General features: G+C 37.3%; 1 protein-coding gene across 1 annotated transcript; it reads left to right on the top strand.

Annotated features, from left to right (window-relative positions):
• Window positions 1-1,172: 1,172 nt before the first annotated feature.
• Window positions 1,173-19,243, top strand: TMEM74 (transmembrane protein 74). Its single transcript, XM_053467563.1, has 2 exons — window positions 1,173-1,275; window positions 17,948-19,243. The coding sequence occupies exon 2, from the start codon at window positions 18,006-18,008 to the stop codon at window positions 18,813-18,815; it is 810 nt and encodes a 269-aa protein (XP_053323538.1). The 5' UTR covers window positions 1,173-1,275; window positions 17,948-18,005; the 3' UTR covers window positions 18,816-19,243.
• The last annotated feature ends 920 nt before the right edge of the window (window positions 19,244-20,163 follow it).

Raw genomic sequence — 20,163 nt, 5'->3', positions numbered from 1 at the left:
GGGTGCCCATGCTGTCCTCTGCCCCCCAGTAAACATTAGTCATTTTAGCATTTAATTCCATGCCGTGTCATTACTTCCACGGTTTGGAGATTCTTCTTAGGCGTAGCACTTTACTCCAAGAACCATATTGGACTGGTTACCTACCTGTAGCGGGCTCAGAATGTGAGAAAGGTGACAACAACGGCCAGTGACATCACGGTAGACACATAGTTCCCATTACATAAATTTACCACATAAACTACACTTATCTGTATTGCATTCTACTGCTGGCATATAATACATTACATAACGAAGGGTTAATTTGTTTGTGTCAAAGAATATCCAACAGAAAAATGACACAGGACACCTCTTCAATGGAAATGTAATCCAGTATAAAGCAGGCAACCTTTCAGTCCTCACTGACTTTTATCAAGCTATAGCTTCATAAAGAGGGAGTGTGTGTTAGTATGAGAATGTGTAAATGTGTGTTAGGGTAAGTATGCGTGTGTAAGCGTGTATAAGCGTTGGTGTGTACGTGTGTTTCCATGTGTGTGTAGGTTTATGAAAGTGGGTGCAAGGGGCTGATAGGGCTTCTTGTCTTTAACTGCCAGCCATCCCCTGGACTATGGGGTTTTGGTCCCAATGAGCAATTATTCCTTAATAATGATGGAGAAGCCTAACCATATTATCTTTACCTCAAAAGAACAACATAAATGCATTAAACCGATTAAATATTAGTTTCCTGCTTATATTTTAGATATATCTGGGGGGAAAAAAGAGTAATAATAATAATAATTGAATAATAACAATAAAAATAATAATTTAATACATCTTTGGTGTATTTTCCTTACTATCGTGTCTTGTATACTATGCCACAGAACATCCCGCCGTAACACTCCGTGGGGATAACACTTTCTGTGCATTGTATAAAGATGCTGCTGTCTGTTCCCAGTATACGGGACTTCACACAGCATGATCTCCAGCCACAGATATCAGCGCGGCTACAGAAACATTCCCCGCTAAATGTCACTTTGCCAGCGTGTCTCCGAGCCTCCGGTCTCCACGTCGTTCCCACAGCTCTTGACATTTAAGCCATTCCAACGGAGAGGACGTGAGCATCCAATTAAAACTACAACTCCCAGCAGGCCTTGCGACCAACCACTCCCAGCTAAGATCGTCCCCGTTTTGAAGATCGAGATCAGAGAAGCACTAGCAGGGGCTACAAGTGCCTCACTCCCTACCCCTCCATCCCCATCTCAATTCAGGACAGTGAGCCATCGCCTCCCCCTCCTCCAGGTAAGTACCAGAGTCCCAAAAACCTGACCATAAACCTGCTCTGCTTCCCATTGATGTTCCCATTTCTTCTAGCAATGAATTATAGTTGTCATGGAAAGCTATTTCTAAATTTCTGGAATAAATGGAATTATTGGTTTTCTTTATAAGTTTCTGTGAGATTCTATGATGGAATTCCAGTTCTGTCCTTATTAGCGTTTAAATGCAATGATGCAATTAATCACATTGTAATAGAATTATGATCAGCCTTTAATAATGTTTAATAATTGATGGTGTATAGTGATGTTATTAGTGGGCATCAAGCTTCATATTTCAAATGTTTTGTTTAAAATTAAAATATGATTAACAATTACAGACAATGAGAGCTTATTTCTGCAGTTGGAGCACCGCGTGTCCTCTCCCTTGAGATGATCAAATTTCCTCTGAGAATCCTGAGCATCCCTGTGTTCCAATAACCTGCTATACTGAGTTTATTCTTAGCCCTTGGCTGGTCACAACCTCCTTTAACCCTGCCAGTGCCAGCATGGAGTGTAGTGCTATGGATATCATAAAAACTTGCGCCGTGCAAGAGTTAAAAAAGGAGAGACGTTCATCATTTCTGTTGTGAAAGATTTGTAATATTTTGGGGTTTTTTTTGTTTTTATTGTATGTATTTTTATTTGGTAAAATAAACTCTTTCATTGCGAGATGATGGCCAACGAATTAACATATATTATTAAATATAATTAAATATTTAAAATATGCTCATGTGTGTGAATATATATATATATATATATATATATATATAATGAATTAAGAATGCCCCTAGCTGTCTTGCTGTACTTTCCTGCTCTGGGAACATGTACCATGGATACAAAAATTGGCAGTATGGGTTGGCACAAAAGAACTGGCGTATACTAGTCTTCTGAGACAATAAAGAGTTAATTTATTGAAACGTACAAATAAAACATTGTGGTCCACGGTTTGCAAATTCTTGCAGCCTTTATTAAGGCCGTCTTGATAACGGTTGCTGGGGTTAGCTGAAACGTTGACCGCTATTTCTGTATTTTCAATATATTAATATATTTGTTATAATATAAAAAATAGAGATGAAAAAGTGGAGATGAAAAACGTCAAGTTGTTGCTGGCCTCCTTGACCCTGAAAGGGTTAAGCTCTCGCCATTGATTTTACCTTTTGAAGGTTAATGATAACATTCTGCTTTGCAGCAAGCTTTCATTGAGTTTTCACTGCTGTTCTGATTTAAAGTGCTGTTGGACTTTCTTTTTTTTATCCTAAACCAGTTGTCTACATTAGAAAGAAAATAACAGACACTCTCATTTAATTCTTTGAGTACTAGCGGGGTAAGAAAAAGCACCCAGGGTATGTCCTACGCAAAAGTATTTTTTATATATATATTCTAGCACTTTCTGGGTATGAAAGTCAGTATAATAGTCGGTATATCTAATTTATTTACATAGACCTGTTTGGGAACTTTAATTATGTGCAGGATAATTGAGATTATATATATATATATATATATATATATTATTTTTTATTATTATTATTTTTTTTTTCCCATTGGAAAATATGGATGAAGTGTTCATATCTTGTTTGCTCACCTATCGGACTATTGCATTAATACATTTGTTCTAATTTTCAAGTAACTTTTATAATTTGTTTTAAAAACATTGCTTGGTATTCTGATATTAAAGAATAACGAGATGAAGGAAACCCATAACAATCTCAGCCAGCCTCTTACCTTAAACAAATGCTGTCACAATGGCGTTATTTCTCATCATGGCAAATGGCAGCTATATGAGCCGTGGGGCTCTAGAGCTTTCCAATCACAACTTCAATCCTTTACCTTTTGTACAGAAAGGCTGGCTTAGCATGATGAGAGTCATCGCAGCACCTGGGCTACCACAGGGTGTCAGTTCCTGGGATGACCCCCGCCCCCTAAATGTTGCAATATACCCCACAGATGTTTCCCAATTATTTTTTCCCTTTGTTACCAAAAACTATTTTATTTGGAATTCAGTGGTTTTGAAATTGATCCTTAAAATTAATCTAAACTGATGAGATGCTGATTGCTATAATCCGTATATAAAATGTATTGTGATATTTTGATGGTGTTCAATTAAGCAAATTATAAACTACATCTAGGTGTTCTAACCTATGACGGCATTTAGAAATGGCCTTACCATAATGTGTAATTACTGTATATTTTGCGAGGAAGCGGTGTATGAAATGTGACCTCGGAATGCGGCATCCTTGCGTCTCATTGTGTTTCTAGCATCGGGAATGAGCTTGGGATGCAAAATATTTTCTGAATTGGATGCACATCTCCTCGCATTAAAGTCCTCGCTACTTTTGAAATATCATCTTTCATCTGAAATCTCTGCCGGTTGGAACGCGGCCCAGAACAAATTAAATTAGAGCCCCCTGTTTGATCCCCGGCAAATACATGAAGGACAGTGTATGACACCATTAGATTTAAAGGAGGAACATGATTCTTTATAACGAGAGCCCTGTTTCCATCTGCACATTGCGGCGTGTTCCTCATTTGTTGATGAGTAATTAGTGGATGGGTTGCATTGCGGGCAAGAAAGGGTTTATCTCTTGCTTGTTGTTATTCTTCATTTTTATGTCAAGGAAAAAGAAATGACAGCCTTGGATTGGAATCTAACTTTCTAAAGAAGAAACATCAAAGGTAATCATAAGCAAAATTAGTTTCGGTGGCTGCTTAGCCTGGATTTTGTTTTTTATTGTTTTGTTTGTTCCTTTACTTGTTTTTCCGTGATTATTTGGTAACATGGAACGTCGGTTCCAGTGTCAGTTATGGTCGAGTGTTCTTGTTGTTTGAGAATTGGGATGGATATACCCAAAGGCGTGCAAGTGGACTGATTTTATCATACACATCTACAGGAAATGTACTATGGCAAATTGGACAAGGAGCATAGGTGCACAACCTCGTACTCTTGTGGTTGAAATACAACTTAATTATTGAATTCAGGTTTCAATCAGACCCATTACCACAGGTGTATACCAAGCACCTAGCCATGCAGTCTGCATTTATAAACATTTGTGAAATAAAATGGGTTGTTCTGAAGAGCTTAGTGAATTCACGCGTGGTGCTGTGATAGGATGCCATCTTTACAATAAGTCAGTTTGTGAAATTTCATCCCTGCGAGATATTCCACTATTCCGGTCAACTGTAAGTGGAGTTTTTGGAAAGTTGAAGCCTTTAGGAACAGCAGCAACTCAGCCACAAAGCGGAAGACCATGTAAAGTCACAGAGCGGGGTCACCGAGCGTTGAGGCGCATGGTGCATAAAAGTCACCAATTCTCTGCTGATTCTATAGCTGAAGAGTTCCAAACTTCCACTGGCATTAATATCAGCAAAAACACTGTGTGGCGGGAGCTTCATGGAATGGGTTTCCACGGCCAAGCAGCTGCATGCAAACCTCACATCACCAAGTGCAATGCCAAGTGTCGGATCGAGTGGTGTAAAGCACGCCGTTGGACCCAGGAGCAGTGGAAATGTGTTCTTTGGCAGTCTGGTGGGTGAGTCTGGGTTTGGTGGATGCCAGGAGAATGTTACCTGCCTGACTGCATTGTGCCAACTGTAAAGTTTGGTGGAGGAGGGGTAATGGTCTGGTGCTGTTTTCGAGGGACTGGGCCCCTTATTTCCAGTGAAGGGAAATCCTAATGCTTCAACATACCAAGACATTTTGGAACAGTTCGAGGAAGACCCTTTTCTATTCCAGCATGACTGTCTCCAGCGTGCAAGCTCCATAAAGACGTGGTTGGATGAGTTTTGTTTGGGTCGCACAGAGCCCTGACTTTAACCCCATCGAACATCTTTGGTATGAACTGGAATGGAGATTGGGAGCCAGGCCTTCTCGTCCAACATCAGTGCCTGACCTCACAAATGCCCTACTGGTTGAATGGCCAAACATTCCCACATAAATACTCCAAAATCTTTTGGAAAGCCTTCCCAGAAGAGTGGAAGCCGTTATAGCTGCAAAGAGATACCAACTACATATTAATGTCTATGTATTTAGAATGTGATGTCATCAAAGTCCCTGTTGGTGTAACGGTCAGGTGTCCCAATACTTTTGTCCATATATTGTATATTTAATTCCCTCTTTACATTATTTTCATAATTCTCTCCTTTAAATTATTTTGTTGTGGATACTTCTAATGCGACATCCAGAAGAAAGAATAAAATGACGGATCTGCTATGGTTTATCTGTTTAAATGCAGATAAATATAAACAGATAAACCATACAACCATACAGAGTACAATTAATATTTTGTCACAGTAGAAAAGGAAATTTTCACATAGAAAAAAATAATCTTAATTGAATAAAACAGTATAAAGTATAAAGAAGTTGAATTTCTTTTTACTTTTAATATTTTAACATTATGTATGTTTTACTAATAGTCCATGTATGTTGTGATTTAAACAAACAAACAAAAGGCATGTGCATATTGAACTCCATCAGAAGAAATACTGTGAGTTTACACGTGTTAATTAGACGTTTAAATGTCTGAAAGAAAGCTGGAGAATTTCCAGGGAGCAGTAGTTGTGATTTATAATTGGAATTTTGTACTATTTTATTGTATCTGGATAAATCCCTCCATAGCTGCTCCATCGCCTGTGTCAACTAGCAAAAAGTGTGCACAGTTCGCAAAGCTTCTAGTAAATTAAATTATGAGCTAGACATTGCCTCCTATACTTTGTTGCGAAGACATTCAAATTAAATATATAATCTAAATGTACATATTTATTTTTATTTTGTTTGTTACATTTTTACTTTTTTGCCTGGACCAGGGGGTGCTAGCGGTCACCCCAGAAGATGCCACCAATGTGTACAAGTATGTCTGGGGAACACCAGAAGCCTCCATGAAGAATGGGCCCATGAGCACCATGACTACATTGGCGTTGTGTGTGTGTTGGAGGGGGCAACAAAGAGCCTTCTTGCCTGGGGGGCTATTTGATCGAGGACCGTAACCATAACTGTATTAACTATTACATGCATGTCTATAATTCATCAAGAAGACTCACACTGAGCAGTGCCGCGGATGAATTTGTACTAATAATATGCAAATCCAGCAGTCAGGGAATGGAGGCAGGATAGATTTTCTTGGCAAATTGTTTAGCGATAAAGTGAATTGCTCAATAATATGTTAATTAGAGGAATCCACCATAGCAGATTATCATGTCATTTCCAGGGCTCTATGCAAACGTAACATGGTTTGCTTAAAACTACAAGGATGAGGATATCTTCATAGGGTTTACATAAAAGCAGGAGACATATTGCTATTTGTCATGAAAATATCATGGATTAGAAAAATAAAGTAAACTTGGTTGACTGCTGTTAAGTATATCCTTTCGGTACCTATTTACTTTTCATCTCAAAGGGACTGAGACTTTAAAGCTTTAATCAGCAAACTGTATGGTACAACAACCTCAGCATCTGTTCCCTGATATCCGTGTCAGCTATTCAATCGCGCTTCTCACATAAAGGCATCTACCGTTGAAAACAAAGAAAGTTGTACTTAACCTTTTCACTGCCAGTGGCAGATTTAATTGACGTATAGTCACTGAGCAGACAGTCAGAGATCCCAAATTGCCACCAAATATATTATTATCATTGTTATTGTTGATATATAAAGCGCCATCATATTCCACATGCTGTACACTTTTTTTTTCTCTCTCTTTTTCATGCCCGTAGTTTTGCTTTCCAAAGTTTATAATTAAAAATATTCACATTTTTCAAAGGATGAATATTATTTTAAGCAGGTTATCTTGCATTGCATATAAATACTAATTACTGGTCTTATTTACATTAGATTTAGAAATTTGCCAAAGGTTATAAATAAATACTAAGATGCCGCTGACATCATAACTCACAGCTTTTTTTTATTTATCACAAATGTGTGCTGTTGTTTCGGGAAAGAGAAATGACATCACAGTTAATAAAGGTCACTCTGCCTGCTTCCAGTTGAGGTCTGTAATGTTTAATTTATATTACAACTTGAATTAATGTCAGAGGGGGGATAATGATTTAGTTGCCTTTGTCCAGTAGATGATCATGTTACGGGTACTCTTCCAACTGCCGTTTCTTGTAACAACTGAATGTATCATTACAAACATCAATCCTAGTGCTGTTAAATGCCCAAACCCTCCTTGGAAATAATTCTTTATTACATGGTACATTTTGCCTCATTCATAGTTTTTTGTCAGGAACAAAGCCCTGGACAGGCTCAGATCCCAAGCTGCATGCCGACTTTGCATCCTCTTCTGTAATGTCTCTTTATCTTGCCTCCTCTTTCTATTTATCATTCCCTTTCTCATTATTTTTTTTTCTCTATCTCTCCCTGTTCTCCCTACCTCTCCCTTTTTTCTTGATGTCTCCCCTTCTCTTTGACCCCCCTTCTCACTATCTTCCCTCCTCTCTCTTCTTCTTCTCCTCTCTCCTTTTTCTCTTTATCTCCCCATGTAGTCATCTATCCCCCTTCTCCCCATCTCTGTTTATCTCATCTCTTCCTTTCTATTTCTCTCTCTTCTTTCTCCATCTCTCTCCTCCTCTTGATCTCGATTTCTCTTCTTTCTCTTTATCGATCCCTTTGTCCCTATCTCTCCTCCTCCTGATTATATCTCCCCATATTCATGATATCTCCCTTTTCTTTTTGCAAAATGTTCCTACTAAATCAGGATTGTTGATAACTATAGCCACCACAGCACAACTGAAAGTTATTTTCTCGGCAGATATGTGTAGAATGCCTCTGTCTTTCCTGTAGTGTTATTAGCACTTGTTAGATGATGTGTTGTATTTTTATTGCATATTAGTCTAGTCGTTTAAAAGTGCAATTAACATTTTCATTTGCTAGTAACACAATTGTGAGCAGAAATTACATAGTCAGGGGATAACTAGATGCTCTTAAAAGCAATAAAAGTTCTTAAACATATCAGACCAATTCATTGTGTGAAAGGCAATCACATTTTCTAATTAAATTGTAGTGGAATGGTGCCGTTTATGTACATCCAGGATTACATGTTTTTATTAGATACAATTTCTTGCTTTAATTCTATTTGATATTGATCATTTAACAGTGGGTTCCAAATACATGTTTACTTATTTAAGAAACATAGAAACAAATAATTTAATGGCAATTCAGCCCATCAAAGCTCTGTTTTCCATGCATGTTTTAATTCCTTCACTGAATTTACCTCTATCAATTCTGCTGGGTGGCTGTTGCACTTATCTACCATCCTCTCACTAAAGTAAAACTTTCTTACATCTAAGCATCTGGTCCTCGCAGATCTGTAAAGTAATGCAATACCGTTCAAACGTTTTGGGTCACTTAAATGTTTTCATGGAAAACAAGGACATTTCTAGCTGTAACATAATTGCAAAAAGGTTTTCTAACAATCAATTAGCTTTTTAAACTTAAACCTGGATTAGCGAACACAGCGTGCCATTGGAATGTAGGTGTGATAGGAGTGATAAAGGAGTGATGGGAGTGATAAAGGGCGTCTGTACACCTATGGAGATATTCCATAAAAAATCAGCTGTTTCCAGCTACAATAGTCATTTACAACATTAACCCCGTCTGTGCTGTATTTCTGATCCATTTCATGTTATTTGAATGGAAAAATGTGCTTTTCTTTTTAAAACCGAGGACAAGACAGTGATGGAAAACACTATGTATACTTATTTCTTTGTATGTTCAATGTAATTTTCAGCTCACGTATATTTAATATGGATGAGTATACGTATCTTTTTTTGGCTATGCTTGACCTTCTCTTTGGGTACCTTTGTATTTTAGGTTCTTGACGGAGTGGTTAGTCTGTCTAATGTGAAAAATATGAGTAGAGTTTACTGGGTGTTCCTAGACCTGATGTTATTTTTCTTGTTTTGTTTGTCTTGTATATAAGTGAATATACACTTACTGGCCACTTTACTACGTACACTTGTTCAATTGCTTGTTAACTCAAATAGCTAATCAGCCAATCACATGGCAGCAACTCAATGCATTTAGGCATGTAGGCATTTGAGCTTGATGGACGCAAGTCTTTTCTCAACCTAAACTACTATAATTATAAAACAAAAAAGTTCCATTGTCTTCTGAATACCATCTATCATGAATTTTCAAACCGAGCATCAGAATAAGGAAGAAAGGAGATTTAAGTCATTGAGCGTGGCATGGTTGTTGGTGCCAGAAGGGCTGGTCTGAGTATTTCAGAAACTTCTGATCCACTGGGATTTTCACGCACAACATCTCTAGGGTTTACAGAGAATGGTCCAAAAAGAGAAAATATCCTTTGAGCGGTAGTTGTGTGGACGAAAATGCCTTGTTGATGTCAGAGGTCAGAGGAGAATGGGCAGACTGGTTCGAGATGACAGAAAGGCAATAGTAACTCAAATAAACACGTGTTACAACCAAAGTATGCAGAATACCATCTCTGAACACACAACACGTCGAACCTTGAAACAAATAGGCTAAAGCAGCAGAAGACCACACTGGGTGCCACTCCTGTCAGCTAAGAACAGGGAACTGAGGCTACAATTCGCACAGGCTCACCAAAATTGGACATTGGAAGACTGAAAGAATGTTGCCTGGTCGGATGAGTCTCGATTCCACCTGAGACATTCAGATGGCAGGGTCAGACTTTGGCGTAAACAACATGAAAGCATGGATCCATCCTGACATGTACCAATGCTTCAGGTTGATGATGGTGGTTTAATGGTGTGGGGGACATTTTCTTGGCACACTTTGGGCCCCTTAGTACCAATTGAGCATTGTTTAAATGCAACAGCCTACCTGAGTATTGTTGCTGACCATGTCCATCCCTGTATGAACACAGTATACCCATCTTCTGATGGCTACTTCCAGCAGGATAATGCTCCATGTCACAAATCTCACATCATATCAAACTGGTTTCTTGAACGTGACAATGAGTTCACTGAACTCCAATGGCCTCCACAGTCATCAGATCTCAGTCCAATAGAGCACCTTTGGCATGTGGTGGAACGGGAGATTCACATCATGGATGTGCAGCTGACGAACCTGCAGCAACTGCATGATGTCCCTCATGTCCATATAGACCAAAATCTCTGAGGGATGTTTCCAGCACCTTGTAGAAAGTATGCCATGAAGAATGAAGGCAAAAGGGAGTCCAACCTGGTACTAGCAAGGTGCACCCAATAAAGCAGCCAGTGAGTATATAATCTAAGTATCAATTGTATTATAGGGTTTGTGACTGTGTATCTAGAAATGTCTGCTCTAGGTTGACCATAAAGATAGATCAGCAAATTATTGTGTCTTTGTGCCCATTGCGGTTGCTATAATCTAACTGAATATGGACATAAGATTTCTGTTGCTTTAGCAACACTTTATATAACTATTTTATTCTAACGCCATGACAACATGACCCATTTTTTTCTTTCTTATTGTTTGCCTTTCATGCTATTTACCTCCATTCTCAATGTTCCTTAATGTTCTTCTCAAGCTAACTTAATTTACAGATACCTAAGACTGATGTGATCTATATCTTAGCAGTATGTTTTTCTAGACCCATACACTTCCACAAATATCTGGCTTATTCTAATTTATTATAGTTTGAACAAGTTAAAGGGAATTTGGAAACTCATCCTTAAAAAATATTATTATTTATAGAACTCGAGCAGATTCCATAATGTTATGTTTAATCCAATTGGAAAAGTGTTAACACATAATGGAATACTCATTGTTTGCACATCTCTATATATAATTTTATTGTCACTGTGGGAAAGGTCAGTCACGCTGGACATAGCCTAAAGAGACGTGCACTATAATTGGACTTTCAGTCTAGGCCCTACAACAGCATGACTGACAATTCACAAAAAGGTATTGCCTGGTCGTGTTGTAAGAACGGAGAAAGGGAGGGACAGTATTTGGAGGTTAAAGGAAGAGAGAGTAGAAAGAACAAAAGATAATAAGGGGAGTGAGAAGGAAGAGGGAGAGCAAGAGACAATAAAGAGGGAGAAGAGAGAGAGAACAAATAGAAAAGGGAGAAGAAGGAGAGAAGAAAGAAAAATGGTGGAGAAAGGGACTGAGAAATTGGTGAGACAAAGGGTAGACATAATTCTAGTGATGGGCTTATATGCCAGTGTGTGTGTAAATTATAAAATATATGTAGAAATACTGAAGTAGGTAACATGAAGCTGGTGCTTGAATACCATGGGCTGCAGTGCTGCAGGAAAGAGGGTTGGGCGATTGTGCCTCTTATGTTGGCTGTCCTAGTAAATCATATCCGTGGAATCAATAATGCTTTACACAGGGAGCACATAGTGAGCTTAATGTACGCATCTCATCCCTCAGTAAATTGCAGTGATCTCATAGACTGTGGCTGACCTGTCAGAATGATGTCCCAGATTTACCCCCCCCCACATACACACACACACACACACACACACACACACTCACTCTCTCTCTCTCTCTCTGTCATGAAGCCTTCACTATGCCCTGGCAATGCCAATGGCAGATGTCAGACCTGGAAGATAAAACTGAATATATGAAAATAACTATAACATGAACAGATTTAACATTTCTAGTACTGGATTATATTATTGTTTTATTTTACATATGACAGGCCCTGTTAAAACATTGTTTAAAAAAACTACCGGTATTTAAAATATTTGAGGCATGTCTCTCTAAAACTGTTACATTTATTAAAACATGTATTATTAAAGTTACACCATTAACTACAATTTAGTAACTTTGACCTATAATTAACTTGAGTTTTAGATTAAATGCCGTATAAAGGCTGCATTATATCTTAATCTGTATGTATATTCCCAATACTTCACAAAAGTGACTTTCTTTTGCTCAACTGAAGTTGATAAAGAAAAATGCACACATTGAAAATGCTAGTAACAGAAATGCAATAAACCTGCATTATCTTATAACCTGCATTATCTTATATTATGTAATATATATATATATATATATATATGTAATATATATATATATATATATATATATAATAATAAACTTTATAATATAAATATAAAAATATTACTATGGAAGTTTTCTTCTCTATATATAGTGTATCTGTTGAAAACAAATATGGGAATAAATTGTGGTTATAAATAACAGTTGCCGAATGTATTTAAGATTATTTTAGTTACAGTATAGTTCTGCTACCCTAAACGACCACAAAAATCTTTTAGTGAACAAAATGTTGACCCAGTACACTAAAGATTGTCCATCTGATACTTCTTGAAATTAAATTTATACTGAGAGCCAGGAACTCAAAAGGTATTCTCTGCCAACATTTTGTCTTCTTACTAATCTACTACAAACCATCTGCTTTGAGAGGGTATTATTGTGGGCGCTAAATAGAGCACCACGAATAGTTAATTTTATTTGCTTTTCATTAGCCACTGAAGTCTTATGAGTATTTTTTTCATTTTCATCTGCAAAGGTTAATTATTATTTTTTTTAACATAAAATGTATATTTGACCATGCATCTAGTTTGCAATGAAGCTGCATGAGAATATAATGATTTGCACTCTGCTAGCTTTGCCAAAAATATTTTTAATTTTTTTTTGGCAGAATTTTACAAACAGATTGTGGTTTATTTCCTTATTTAAAATAATGTATTTTTTTAAGATTCGACAGTAGCTGTCTGAATCTCTCTTAACTCTTTCCTATGTGTTAAAGACGCCTCCGGGATTGAAACAAAAGAAAAAATCAAATGTGTTATTAATTGTTTTGAATAAAGATAGTGAAATATATAAGCTACAGGGAGAAAGCTACAGATCTGGATATTCTAAACTATCTACTTCCTGTGAAAATAGCCATATTGGATATCAATGTTCAGGTTACCTTTATCATTTTTTTTTTTTTTTTACGGAACCTGTGAATGCCCGAAACTTCCCCAAGTTCAACATTACCCAAAGGATAAGTGAAATGTCATTTTCATCCCGTTTCACACACCAAATCTATTTCGAGCAAAATCTCTGGGTCATGGGAGCACTGTTTAGACACACCCACTCCCTGCCCATTTCCACTCCCACCCCCATATAAATTTAAGGAGTTTAGGCGGGGCTGGCCCTGTTCACACCCATCATCTGCGCCTGCCTCCTCACCCAGACACTGCCCTCATTTAAACTTGTTGTGCCACTCAATAAGTCAAAAGGACACTTCAGCCATAGTATGCACTAATAGCTAACAGCCCCTTTAAATTTACGTGACACCCCCCTTGTAATTGCATATTAAAGTACGCATAAAGTCATTTAGTATGGATTCCTATTTAGCGGGGTTCCCGGGGACACTAAACGGCCTATTAAAGGACATTATACACATAACATGTAAAGCTCTTTCGTACATGTATGAATGTCACATGACATACAATTTTACCTCATATAATAACCACTATTATTTTACTGGTAGCTTATTGGATTTCTTGATTATCTGTCTGCCAAAGATAAATTAAAATAGTCCCTTTTCTAAATTGCCAAAGAAAGCTTTTAAGTTACTACAGATTTTTTATGTAGATGGCAAGCACTCTGTTTAATTAAAACTATAAAAATAAGTATTAAATACTGTCGTCCCTTTTACCATGAGAACATTGTATTTTATGTAATAATAAGACAGCTTGGTCCGTATTCCTTGTGCTTGGAAGATATATTTTTTTGTCAAATGATGAATGAAGCGTGTAGCGTCTCAGTGATGGAATAACAAATCTTATGAACCTTGTCGGTACATTATGAGCAGGAGCCAAGACAGACAATCAAATGTATGCAGTAATTCAGATTCTATGTGACAAGCGCCTCCGATGTATTACTTCTGGCAAATTTATTTTCATGATATATTTATTTTTAAAGAATGTCTTTCTGTAACGATGTGATTGTATTTCAGTTTTATTACAGGGGAAAAAAATAATTGCCAACTGGCTATGTTTACAGGGAAATGTTTCTTAAAGGGACACTCTAGCAATCCTACGCACATTGATGCATATAATAGGTTTTAACCCTTCAATTTTTGCATGAGGACTTCTGCATATGAAGGCATAGTAAAGTACTTTCATATGCATTCATTGTTCAGGGTGCATCCAGGGACACTGGATTGTTGCTTTAATTAGTAGAATAATTTCATTTCACTGCATTGTTCAGCTTTCTGTTTCATCACAATGATAGTCTTCCTTTGATACATTTTTGAAAGGTGCGTATCAATCAAATCCCAATCCTATACTAACACACTTAAATCTTTATTGTCCTTCCATGTTGTAAAGAAGTAAAAAAACTCTTCTTGTGTAAAAGCAGATGACATATTTGTAATGTAATGATGTTTGCAGAACATAATAATCAATGTTATCATAATAACTTTGTGTTCTTGGGATCCGCAAGACTCTTCCTGCCTCTTACTTCTCTCTTCTCTCATTGGGATACAAATCCAGCAGACATGTATCTAGGCTAATGTGGTTCAACAGTAAGGGGCCAATAATTTCAAGTGAACATTTGGGGCATGGATTAATTTAAATAGTACAAGAAATGCAACACACTAGTTAAGGGCAATATCAAAATAACCAATATATTGCGTACGTTATTTTATTCTGTATATACTTGTGAAGTGCCATTCACAGACACCTAAACATGAATTTATCAATCTGCTTAATGATGATCTAAGATTAGATAAGAGCGAACTGACCTGACAAAATTAAGATTAATAAAGCCCTGGAACCAGATTGCATTCAGCCATGCACATGTACGTGCTTTGTCATTAAGGGGTTAATTTGTTAGGAATGCATGTCTTCTGAGCACGGTTGGAGGAAACACAAATAATAACTGGTGACTACAGACCACAAAGTTTAACATCTATAGTGGGGAAAATATTTAGGGAAGGGATAATGAGTGCTTTCATGTTCGAAAATATTTTGTCAGTAACAATATTATTAATTTAAATCAACATAGGTTTATAAAGAATAGATCATTTCAGATTATTTTATGGGCTTCTGGGAAAAAGTGAGTAGGAACTTCAATCAGGGCAAAGATGTGCACATTATCTTTTTAGACTTTGTAAAAGCATTTGATCAAGCGCCCCAAAATTGTATTGACAATGCTTTTTTATTTATTCTAAAGTTCCCAAGTCTTTCAATTATGGGTTAATTCACTGAATATGGAGTTTCTGTTTGAGTATTCCGTCTTGCTGCTATTTTTAACCTTCTTGTTAGAAATTAATGAAATAAGATGACACTTTCCACTTGAAAATCAATGTAAAAAAGAGCTCAGTTCCAGCTGTGTTAGTAAGAAGTTCTCACTAATGCTATAAAAAAATTCAAACATTATCAGCACAATGCAGGTGATAATTTTATGTAGTGTCATTTAAAAAAAAAAAAAGTTAAAAAGAGGAAAAAACAAAAGCTTAGAGAATATATGCAAATTACAACAAGACCCTCAGCCAGAATTAGAATGAGAGTGATGTAGTGGTGGACCATATGAGTGCAGAAAGGGGACCATATGACATTTCTATTTTGTATTTATGTTTTTTTCTTTAGCGTAATTAGAGATTCTATACGTTGTGTATTGTCACATGAACTGTGTACCTATTAGCTTAATTTGTCCTGAAAAATCCCTGATCTGCCTCTGGAGTGGGAGATTGGGTAGGTATGGGGCGTTATTGACAAGCAGCCCACCGGGCATTTTCCCAGTGTGCCAGATGCCAGTCTGTACCTGGATTCCAGGAAGCAATTTCTAGTTAACATCATGATCTACACATCACATCTATCTTATGTGATAGATGAAGGTCATTTCTTAAATTAAGTGGATCAAATTCATTGAATTCCATTTTTTGGTTCTTAACTCTATCTTTGTAGAAATACTTAAAATAAAAAAAAGCCATGGAAGCTGGCAAAGCAATGGTTTGCACTTGACATTTTTAACTTACTACCAGCCCTCCAAATCACTGGTTCATCCTAAAGTGGTGATTGGTCTTCCGAGCCAGAATGCACCAACCATATTTTTCTTTCAAAGTTTCCATATCTTTGAACTTTATGAACATACCATACCCAGGGTAGGCTGCCCAGAGCTCTCTCATCTGGGGAAGTGGCTTCATTTAGAGGCAGAGATAGCAGCAGATAGGAGTGGGCAGTGGCATAACTACAGGGGTTGCAGAGGTTGCAGCTGAGACGAGGGGCCCCTTGTTCCTGTCTCCTCGTACCGGTGGCAAATTGCTGTCCAGGCCGGTAGGGCCCTTTCTAAATGTGACCCCTGGGGTAAAACCAAGGCAGCCTGAGAGACAAACAGACGAACTTTGGTGAATACAAATAATTTTTTTAGCAATAAAATAGTATTGCCTTTCAACACACCAACTGCATCTACCCTCTCTCAACCAGAAATAGAAAAAATATCAAACCAATTTAGGATGCAATTCATACACTCAAATGTTAAAAAATAAAAATTGGAGAAGAAAATCCCCCTAAAACAGGCTGCCCTCACAGGAAGCTGCCTAAGAGGGGAGAGGTAAGCGGGGGCATGGATGCATGGATGTATGTTTTTTTGTGTGTGCATATATATATATATATATATATATATATGCGTAGGTATGTGAGCATGGACGTCTATGTATAGGTTTGTGTGCTCATGGATGTGTGATTGTGTGTGTGAGCATGGATGTGTAAGAGTTTGTGTGTCAGCATGGATGTGGGGTGAGATGGAGTGTGTGTTAGAATGAATGTGAATGCCTGTGTAGTAAGTGTATGTAATTTGTGTAAGTGTTTTTACATATGTGTGTCAGAGTGTATGTTGTACATATCACCTATTTGGGGACACTGACAGACTTGTGGCAAAGATGACGCAGATAGGCTGTTTGAGGGTTAGGATGGCACTGATAAGCTGCTTGGGGCAAAGGCACTCACAAGCTGTTTGGAGTAAAGGTGTCACTCACAAGTTGTTTAGAGCAATGATGGCACCGTGGCACATGTTGCTTATGTTGCTTGGTGAGGTCAGGGGCCCTATGGTTCTAAGTTGTTCTATTACAAAGAAATAAGCAGTTTCTTTAAGATGTAATTATTTCATTCTATGTGCACTCCTTAATTCATTCTCCTTAAAATGTAGGATCCTTTACAGTTCTCATGTGGCTAGAAAAAGAGTTATACGGAAAAAAAAGTTAATATTAGAAGAAGACAAACAACCCGCCAGTAAAACCTGATCATTAAATCAAATTTCTTATGGTACACTCACATGATTTGATACAATAAATTTTGATGCAGTCAACACCTCAGCAGCCAGGGTTTTATGTGGTATCATCAATATAAGTTACGGGCTGTGGATTGCCTAAAATAAGTCATCCAGGTCTTGATTTCATGTAGTGATCCAAATCTTTATCGCCTGGAGGTCTCACCATTTCTGCTGGAACGAGAGGATGATAGACTTTTCTTCGGTGTTTATGGGGTTTTTTTCAAAATAAAAAAAAGGAGAAAATGTATTGATTTTCAGTTATTTTATGATAGGGGTAGCTTTTATATGTAGTAAAAAGAAATGACATACATTTTAACCCCTTAATGACAAAGCCCGTATATGTACGGGCTCAAAATGCATTGTTTTCAAGGGGTTAAGTTTGTGTCTCCTTTTAGATGTTTAATTATTGAAATGGTCAAATGTTACATGTTACAATGTTACATTTTGTGCTTCCTATAGATCCTTACACAGCATGGACTAAGCTGGACCTTAAATATAGAATAATTCTACGGGATGCATGGAGCTGCTACATGTAACTGAGAAGACACAGAGGCTTGATGAGTGCAACAATGTGGACTGGGATTATAGTGCTTCAAATAACAATGATGCAAAGATTCTTTGTTATGAAAATCACTTGTTGGCCTCTGCAAGTTCACCAGATCAATATGAATCCATACCACTGGGACCATCATTGGAAGCACCAGATCTTACATCTTTACACAAAGGAAGAAAGAAGATATGCTGTGTTGAAGAACTTGAGACTTCTTTTACATACATTGATGAAAATGTCAACATCGAAGTTGTGACCCATCCTCCTCTAAGCAAGACAAGCCATGGACATGTGCATCACAACTCAGATAGAGAAATTCAACCGGAGGGACTACATGAAGCTTCGATAATATCCGATGACGATGCTGTGTCTGAAGCTTCTGGAAAGTCTGTAGACTATGGTTTCATCAGTGCCGTTACATTCCTAATTACTGGAATTTTACTAGTAATCATTTCATACCTGGTCCCCCGGGACGTTAAATCTGATCCGAACTCTACCACAGCTAGGGAAATGGAGCAATTAGAGAGAAAGAATGCTGTCATAGGCGCCCACTTGGATAAATGTGTGATAGCAGGGCTATGTTTTTTAACTCTTGGTGGAGTAGTTTTGTCAATTCTACTAATGATATCAATGTGGAAAGGTGAATTATACAGGAGAAAAACACTTGCAGCTAAAGAATCTGCAAAATTATATGGGTCCATCAATTTTAACCAAATGAAATCTGGCGGAAATGAAAATGTGTTAGTGCAAGAGGATACAGTCGATATTGTTAACTAATGTAAAAAAAAAATTCCAATAATGTGCTTTTAAAATATCCAATGTAATACAAACCATTTCATGTTGAAATGTAAGATTTTTTTTTTGTAATATATTGTAACCATTCCGGTCCCCACTTTATTTGGTGTTATCATACCTGAGGTTATCGTCATCTGCATATATAGGGAAATTATTTATGCCATTGATCAAGTGGCTATTGCATTACGAAAAATGTTTTTTTTTCACATAGTGGCACTTTAGAAAACAAAAGGTTCACTTGCTTTGCTTCATCTGTATCATACATATGAGACCAGCGTTTTCCAACATTTTAAATATTTAGAGCAGCGTATCATTAAAAAAACAAAACTATATGTTATTGTCAGTTTGCTTTATTTTTTTCTTCTTTTGAGAACCTTATATAAAAATGTGTATCCTTAAATTAAAAAAAAATGTTTTTAGCTAAATCAGGTCTCTACAACTGTCGGATGCCAGGTCACCAATGCTTACTGTTGCCAAGGTCTTCATCTGCCTCACCTATGTTTATGTGCCTGGGTAACCAAGTGCTGTTTGGTCACATTAATGTTTCAAGAGGTGCACCACTCGGTGTGTGAAACAAGAGAGATGTCTCTCATAGAGGAATGCCTCAAATCTCTGCCTGTACGGAGACGGAGACGGAGACTGAAGCAGTTGATGTTCCAAATGTGAGTCATAAGACGAGAGGCTCATGTGGTAACACAATGATACTCCACCACTCCTACTTATCTTGATACACATTCTCAGCGTAGTGTGCTTTGTCTTTTTTTTTTTACACAACATCTTGCTTAAATGTAACACGTTTCATTACAGTATTTGTTAACCATTGTTACTAACTTTAGAACGATATGCAGTTCTAAGGATATTAATTTTAGTTCATTGTTTATTTTTAGGTGATGAAGGTGATGAGGATTAATACACCTGAGATCCACTCGCTTATTAGATTGGATGTAGCATGGTTGCTCACGCCATGTATGAGACATGTAACTTACATAATTTCTAGTTTCTTTGCAAAACCTTTTTTTAAAGCTGGTTCCAGTAGTTTAACAATACTGATGATATCCCATGTGAGTTAAATTTTCGGACAAATGCGTTTTCATGCCATATTTTACTGTTTATTTTACGAAAATCTTTGTTTATTTGTTCCGTCACCACAGCCACCACTTTTCACTACACTAAGAGGAGGAGAATCTCACCATTTTGCCTGCACTAAGAGGAAGGACATTGAGCTGATCTTCTTTTGTCTAATCAGCTCACTCCTGTCACATCGTGCTGAGGGCTTGTCCAATGGCTGTGTGGCATCTTTCAAAGAAAAAAAAGCAATTAAGAGAGCCTA

This window comes from Spea bombifrons, chromosome 5 (genome assembly GCF_027358695.1).
Source record: "Spea bombifrons isolate aSpeBom1 chromosome 5, aSpeBom1.2.pri, whole genome shotgun sequence".
NCBI classification, from domain to species: domain Eukaryota; kingdom Metazoa; phylum Chordata; class Amphibia; order Anura; family Pelobatidae; genus Spea; species Spea bombifrons.
The sequence above is the reverse complement of the archived record's forward strand: the minus strand, read 5'-3'. Positions and strand labels throughout refer to the sequence as shown.

Excerpts from the sequence above, each read along its gene's own strand:
- TMEM74 (XM_053467563.1), top strand. The coding sequence starts at position 18,006 with ATGGAGCTGCTACATGTAACTGAGAAGACACAGAGGCTTGATGAGTGC.